Genomic DNA, 7,808 nt, shown 5'->3' with positions numbered 1-7,808 from the left:
AGCCTTCGACAGAAGATGGAAATGCCAAACTTGTCTTAAACAAATTTGTAATAATTGTATTACAAAAAACTTCAATATACCTATTCCAGAAAATAATACTACACTTAATAATACTCAATGGGAAAACCAAAAAATAAAAACTTTGGAAAACCAAGTAACTACTTTAGAAAACAAAATGATTAAAATTGAAGAAAAACTTGAAAAAATACTTGAACTCTTAGAAAAAAGAAAACAAGTAATAACTGAAACTGATCTCAAAATAACTGAGATAACTACCGAAGAACAAAACATAATTAATACTCAAACTGAAAAACCTTGTAGCACCAATATACCTTTGGTATGTAATAATACAAGGATAACCCAAGTAATTATTCCATCCAAACTTTCAATACATGGAATAGATTTACTTGTACCAATACTTGTTGATACTGGAGCTACTTCTTCAACGATTGATTCTGGAATATTACCAGAAACAATTAAACAAAAAACTGTTAAAGTTACTCCTGTCAAATCTACTCAATTTGATGGTACTCAAGTATCCATAGATACTCAACTTAAAAATATACAAGCCAAATTTCAAACCAACTGCAATACTTGGTCAGAATCTTTTTATTGGCCAAAACTTTGGGTAAGAACACTTAAAAACCATAATGTTCCTGTAATCATGGGACTAGATTTTATACTTCATAATAATGGCCAAATGACCATTAACAAAGACTACTTAACTATTAGTAGGAATTGCTTCCAAATTCCTATTATTTCAAATTTCCCTGCTAAAATTTTTGAAACTAAAATATTAGACTCTTGTAAATGCAGTAACAATAAGGATTGTAACTGTATATACACTGAAGAATTACTAGATTTTCCAAAACATCTAGATAATCTTAAAGGAATTGAATTAAACTTACATTTAGTAGAAACTACTAACTTCAAAAAAGAACTAAGAGAAAATGACTTAGAAAACTTGGTTAAAAGACTTGAACAAATAGAAATTATAGGAGAAAATCCTGTAAAATTCTGGGAAAAGAATAAAACTGAATGTAAACTTGAAATTATTAACCCAGATATAACTATTAAATCCCAAAACTTTAAATATGGACCTTGGGAACAAGATGAGTTTAAAATGCACATCGACCAACTTTTAAAACTGGGTATTATAACAAGATCAACTTCTAGACACAGAACTCCTGCTTTTATAGTCCAGAAAGAAGCAGAAAAGAAACGTGGTCAATCCAGAATGGTATTCGACTATATATATATATATATATATATATATATATGTATATATATTCTACATAATGAAGGCAAAACAATACATTTAAAAGGACTATCATTGAGGATTAACAAATATTTGGGGGCAAATGCAATATAAATCCTAAAGTACCTGTCATATATAATCACTGTATCAGCAGTAGCAAGGTTAATTCCTAAAACCCCCAGCCCTAGTTGACAGCAAGAAAACAGAATCTGGAAGAATTCTTAGCATTAAATCTATCAATTCGAATTTGTCTTTCAACTCCACCAACTTTTCCATCGATGCGTTCATATTGCCACTTCTGATCAGAGAAATAGACCATCACGTAAAATTAGCTCCTTTTTAGGAGGTAGTTCCTTCATGACATCTTGGTTGGCAGGAGAAATTGCAAGAATAATAGAATTAGGCTGCAATGTCAGAGATGAAAAGAAATTGAATATCCTACTAACATGTAGTAGTGTTTGTGTTTCCAAACAAATCAGAAGAAACCAAATAATAATAATAATAATTTCAGGAAAATATTTAAACAACATAAATATACCTTCTCGATGTAAGAGCGAACCATGTTTTCAATGTCATGAACAATGCTTTTTGGTTGACCCTCTATAATAGTTCAATGAAAAAAGAAAGGCCAAATATTTAGAAAAAAGAAATACAACTGTCCAAATGGCTAATTCTCTTTTAGCTTCAAAATTCAACAAACTAATCAGCATTATTGTTTCATGGAACTTAAAGGTATCTATGCACCAGATCAGATTCTCAGGGGCATTTTTAGTTGGCAATACATGATGTCTGTCCACAAATGAGTATAATTCTATTCTAACAAAAAATGGGTAGATTGCTAAACCTCACCTTAATTTCAGTTTATTAGAACAAGTACCACAACAATGTAGCACCAAGAAGCAAAAACAAGGTTTCCACAAAAAAAATTCTAGAGAAGATTTATATGAAATTTGTCCTGAAAGTTCTACAATTATAATTGCAAACTACAGGTAAAAGAAGAAGCATTATGCGCTCACAGAAATTAGCAGTAAACTGAGAGATGCTTATAGAGCAAAGAACTCATACTTGACTGCTAGTTCAGAAAAATGTGTCCCTGGCTGCCTCTGCCTCAGAGTGTGCAGATCTCCTCCTGGGCAGAATTCCATAACTAAACATGAAAACTTATCAGTCTCAAAGTGGGTATAGAGAGTTGGAAGAAAAGGATGGTCCAAAGATTGTAATATTTCCCGTTCTGTCTGCGCACGAATAAGTATTTTACGTCCAGCCAGAGATTCTTTATCCATAGAGTTTTCAAGCACATTTACTGCAGTCTAACTCTTCAATAGACCGCTCTAATAGTTTTACCTCTTCTTCTTTCTCTTCAGCATAGAGTTTTCTGATTTCTGCTAACTACACCAACCAAATCACATGTTAGCTAATTAAACTTGTAACAAAAGTTGATAATAGAAAGTTAAAGCATAACTAAACTACAATACCACATATTACCTCTTTAGCTTCTAAAGCAACTGCTTCATTTTCCTCAGCAAGCACTTGTGCCATCTCAAGCTTCGATAGAGCCATTCATGAATTATAAAATTTCTGGTGTAGGGTACAAAGATAATTAAAGGCAAACTTTTGAGCTTTTCATTACTTGTTGAGATGAATTCAAATGATTACTTTGAAATGAACTTATCTAAACCAGAAAGCATTAAAAGGTAGTAATGAGGCATCCTTGAGTTTTTTTTCACTATTTCATGCAATAAAGCATAACAACAGATACTAGCTATCAGTCTTTCCTCAAACCATGTTTTGAACTCTTCAACCTGTAAGATCAGAAGTGTTTTAGCTAGAGAAAAATTAGTAAATTAGTGATAATAAATTAGTGATAAAAACAGATACTAGAATTTCTTTCTAGCCGAGAATTTCTATGACACCAATTCCAAATTAACCTGAGATATCATCAGATGAAGTGATTCTGCGCACCATCTGATCTCTCAAACACAACCCCTCATTTGCAAATGGTGATTGATAACTGAAATTCACCAACTCAATTGATGGTTTTGTAAAAAATTCTTTTGCTAATTGAGTAGTAGAAAATTAGATGTAATGAGGAATGAATAGACATGTTATAGAAACAGGGAAATAACACAAAATCACATATATCACATATATTCATTAATATCACAAATTCATAAAATTCAAAAATTAAAACTTTAGCCATTATCAGTATATTCATAAATTCATAATACAATTAACACAAAACTAGAACTACACATCATTTTAATTTAAACTTTAATTTTCAAGGAAACATTAGCAAATTTTCTGTAAATAAATTATAGTTAACTTTAATTTAAACTTTAATTTTCTGTAACTTTAATTACCAGTAAGGGAGAGTCGAAGGTGAGAACCTGAGAGAGGTGAGACCATGAGAGCTGAGAAGTTGGAGAGCCGGAGTCGAAGTCACAGTCCACGAAAAAGGCGAAGTGGCGGAGCGGGAGCCGGAGTTTGAGGTGAGGAGTGAGAGGCGTAGTGAGAATGTTTGAAACCCTAACATATAGAGCGAAAAGAGGGTGAAGTCGTCCAGATCTGAGCCGTCCAGTTTGAAACAAATAACAAAAAAAATAAAGGGAGACTTACCAGTGGTGGTGAAGGCTAGCAATGGCGATGGCGGAGGTTGGCGATGGCGGAAACTAGCAGTGGCGGTGGCGGAGGCTAGCGGTGGCAGTGGCTAGCAGGGTCGGCGACAAGTCAAGACGGAATAGCGGCGCCGGCGGTGGCGTCTACTGCAGGTCTTGGCGTCGACATCGGAGGAGAAGGCGGCGTCGACGGAGTAGATGGAGCAGAGGAAGAAGATTTCATATCTGAAGAAATGGAGGAGGCAGCGTCTGTGAGGGATTGAAATGGCTAAATCGCTACATCTCATATCTGGACGAAGAAAATTAATTTGCTACATCTATAAGGGAAAGAGATTGACTTTCCGCGGCACCGGTGCGGGTGCCGCGGAAAGTATATTATTATTTTAATATTTACTTTTCGCGGCACCGACCTAGTCCGGGTGCCGCGAAAAGTTAATTATTATTTTAATAATTTACTTTTCGCAGCACCGGATCTTGATGGGTGCCACGAAAAGTAGGGTCTTATTTTAGTTTAGGGAATACACTACACCTTTTTTAAAAGGTGTTGCTAAAAGTTGTAGTTATATGGTCAATTTTGTAGTAGTGTTATCAACACACTATCTGAGCTTTATGCCTATCCAACCAATTCATCCCGAGTACCACATCAATGCCCTCTAGATCAAAACGAATGAGGTCTCCGGGATAGTTAAATCCAGCTATTTCTATTGAAACATTGTCATAACCATCCTTACAGGCTACTACTATTCCCGAGGCAACTTTTACGTTTAAATCTAATGTAATAGTAGGTCTTAACTTCAATCTATCAGCAAACGTAGATGATATAAATGAATTTGTAGCCCCCGTATCAAATAATACTAAACCAGACACTGAGTTTATGAGAAATGTACCGGTTACGACATCGCTAGCCTGAGCTTGAGTGCTATTGACGACGTAAATCCTGCCTTGGTTCTCCGTGCTGCTTTCTCCCATAGGTGACTTTCCTTTGTGGTTGGGACCGGAAGCGACGTTTGCTGGCCTCCCTCGATTTACTGGTTGACAGTTAACTCCCTTATTTCCTGCTTTTGCGGGTTTCTGGCCGGTGCTCCCATTAAATCCTCCTCTTGGACTTGTATTTTGTGAGTGGTTCCGGAAATTTTTTTACCTTGGTTCGGCACTCATAGTACTTGTGTCCTGTGAGACCACACTTGTAGCACTTAATCTTCATTCCTTGACAATTTACTCCGGGATGATCCTTTCCACATTTCCAGCAAATAGAATGTTTCCCCTGATTTGTTCCTCCCCTCTTCTCTCCTTGCTTTGGGTTAGATTCACCCTGGTTAGATTTCTTATTTTCCAACCTGAATTTTCTTTGGTTATCATTAGCTTTCCTTTTGTTTCTGCCGTAGACTTCTTGTTGATCTAAGTATACCTGATAATGATCTGATGCCCTATCGTACGCCTCCTTAAGAGTAGAGCACAGGAATGGTGCAATCGCCCTTCTCACCTCCCAGTCCAATCCACGAACAAACCTCCATGCCTTACTCGCCTCGTCGGGCACGATCTCTTGAGCAAACCTCATCAGTTCCACGTACTTGTCATGGTAGTCTTGGACGGTTGCTCCTTTTTGCTTCAGTCGTAGGAATTCCTCGCACTTGATTCCTTTGATTCGCTCAGTGTAGAATTGTCCTCTTAGTTCCACTTTGAATTCCTCCCAGCTAAAGCCTGGGTCTTGTCGGAGGTCGGGTCCAACTGTTGCCCACCAGTTGTCTGCGGCTTTTGTCAGGTAATAAACTGCGGAGGGTACTCGCTGATCTGCAGGACAATTTACTGCGTTAAGCAACTTATCAAACGTTCAGATCCACTCTTCCAATATTACTGAATCTTTTTCTCCCGCATAATACGGCGGTTGTCTACTTGCTACGGCTTTAGCAAAATCAACCCGGGGTTGTCCTTGATTTTGGTTCTGGGCTTGCTGAGCCATCATGAACTCAGCCATTTGCTGAGATGTCGTTGTTATTACTAACAGGTACACCTCGTCTAGGTGGCATGTTCACTAGACGACAGTTTCGAATTAGCGCCCGAAGTATAAAAGTTCTTAAGAAATTAACTAACTAAACAGTTAGTATAGCAGCTACTCAAATTCTATTAAGCAATTTCCAATATTCACTTCGTTATACCCACCAAGCAGGTGTCTCAATTATAGCATAACAATTAGTAATGCATTATACTATCAAACTTACTCACAATAATCATAAGCAATGATTAACACATATAAGAAATCACAAGTACTGATCAAATCATTCAACAACCAGAATCAAGAAATTCTGTAAGGTAAAAATGAGGTACCCCCTTTTTTATGCTGCCTGGTCTTAGTTCCAGCTCTGTTCCAAAAGCTTGTACTTAAACTAAGCTGAATTAGCGACTTAGGTCAGTCTTAAGAAACTTAGGCTGACTCGAAACTTGGTTCATAAAGTCAACTTCTTAACATCCTAGGACTTTAACCTAGGGCTCTGATACCAACTTGTAATACCCCGGCTCGGCTTACCGTACATCCGGAGTAGTTACCGCAACACTTAGAGTGAATTCTATCATCCCTTGACAAACTCCACTCTAGGTGCACAGGCTAAAAGGGAACTCTGCTTTACAGCAACTACCACCCAACATATTCATATATATATATATATATATATATATATATATATATATATATATATATCTCAACTGACTAGGGTTAGCTAAGCTGCACATACATAGCTACATATATATACATAGATCTGCCCATTGGGCCAAAAATACAAGTTTCGGGTTGTTCACGACCCTACTGATCAGGTTTAGAAACCACTATGGTTACAAAAAGGAACATTTACACAAAAGAGCTACCCATGGCGTTTCTTAAGGGTACATCACCTATTCTATCTGACGGTACACTGGACCGGTGTACGTGCCCCACACCACATGCCATTCACCCTCGAACCAGGTAAGGTGGTCCAAAAAGCGACACGTGACATTCTCCATGGACCACTCGGCCCATGTCTCCGGAGGACTTGGGTCCCAGAGGTAGGGGTAGTGAACGATGAACTCTAGGGGATTACTTCCCTTTAACACTTCAATAGGATAAAAGCCGAAACGAGCTTGGACTTCTTCAGAATAATTAGCTAGACCATCAGGGACGGGAGAACTATCTGAAACAAGAGAGTTAACTGGAACAGGAGCAGCATAATCGGGTGCATAAGGGTCGGCACTCTCCATGAACTGTACATACATGTCATAATCCATCCCTCGACACACATACTCCGGCGAACCCTTGGAGTTCACCGGGCTACATGAACCCACACTAGATGACATTTGTTATTTTACACAACGAAGTGTAGTTAGCACGACGGCTAAGTAAGGAAATCCATGGGTCACTCAAAACTAAACAAAGGTTTTGCAATATAGACATTGGAAAGCTTTATAACTTTACCCATTGGTTGAGACCCTACCTGCAAACAAGTTATCAACTGTGGCTTGTACAAGTAGTGAATATGAATTGAAACAACATTATGAAATCTCATCCCTCTTCGACGAGGTCTCGTAATAATCCTTTACTCACTAAGGAATTCATTACTTGACACGTCATTAATCGTGTAAGATTAGAATTTTAGTCTTTCCAGACTAGTTTATTCAACCTTTCATCACAAGGAATTTCCACCAGATTTCATCTTAAGGAGAGAGTGTTCATCAGTACGCTTTGGTGCTCAAATATTCATTACATCTTTCTTTAGCTTAGTTACAGAGTAACTATATTCTCATATTCAAATTTCACTTAGTTTCTTCTTAGAAAGCGTGAGGCCTTTGGAGTTTCCTCCTTCTTCCTTTTGTTTTGACCACTTGGATCTTGACTCGGGTTCAGTGGTCATCCCCTGGTCTAACACGGATCCCCTGGACTTATAGGATCATTAGAATGATTCCTAGCT

General features: G+C 37.5%; 1 protein-coding gene and 1 long non-coding RNA gene across 6 annotated transcripts in view; both read right to left on the bottom strand.

Annotated features, from left to right (window-relative positions):
* LOC116015463 overlaps window positions 1-4,145 on the bottom strand; it is a 5,377-nt gene extending 1,232 nt beyond the window's left edge. The window contains exons 1-7 of one of the 5 annotated variants that reach the window (XR_004097620.1): window positions 3,875-4,145; window positions 3,646-3,784; window positions 3,187-3,269; window positions 2,744-3,060; window positions 2,324-2,647; window positions 1,797-1,858; window positions 1,385-1,662 (exon numbers count right to left, since the gene is read on the bottom strand). This is a non-coding gene — a long non-coding RNA (uncharacterized LOC116015463). Of the gene's footprint in view, window positions 1-1,384; window positions 1,663-1,796; window positions 1,859-2,323; window positions 2,648-2,743; window positions 3,061-3,186; window positions 3,270-3,618; window positions 3,785-3,874 lie in introns of all 5 variants that reach the window. The other 4 variants (XR_004097619.1, XR_004097621.1, XR_004097618.1 and 1 more) reach the window with 4 other exon arrangements.
* An 815-nt stretch (window positions 4,146-4,960) lies between these two features.
* LOC116015955 lies at window positions 4,961-7,128 on the bottom strand. Its single transcript, XM_031256121.1, has 2 exons — window positions 6,945-7,128; window positions 4,961-5,664 (listed from the first exon to the last, which is right to left on the bottom strand). Exons 1-2 carry the CDS (start codon window positions 7,126-7,128, stop codon window positions 4,961-4,963), a joined length of 888 nt encoding a protein of 295 aa, XP_031111981.1.
* Window positions 7,129-7,808: the final 680 nt, after the last annotated feature.

This window comes from Ipomoea triloba, chromosome 4 (genome assembly GCF_003576645.1).
Source record: "Ipomoea triloba cultivar NCNSP0323 chromosome 4, ASM357664v1".
NCBI classification, from domain to species: Eukaryota; Viridiplantae; Streptophyta; class Magnoliopsida; order Solanales; family Convolvulaceae; genus Ipomoea; species Ipomoea triloba.
The sequence above is the reverse complement of the archived record's forward strand: the minus strand, read 5'-3'. Positions and strand labels throughout refer to the sequence as shown.

Coding starts and splice junctions, on each gene's coding strand:
- LOC116015955 (XM_031256121.1), bottom strand. CDS start 7,128: ATGGATTATGACATGTATGTACAGTTCATGGAGAGTGCCGACCCTTAT. Junction 5,665..6,944: donor TATTGAAGTGTTAAAGGGAA/GTAATCCCCTAG, acceptor ATTGTCCTGCAG/ATCAGCGAGTACCCTCCGCA.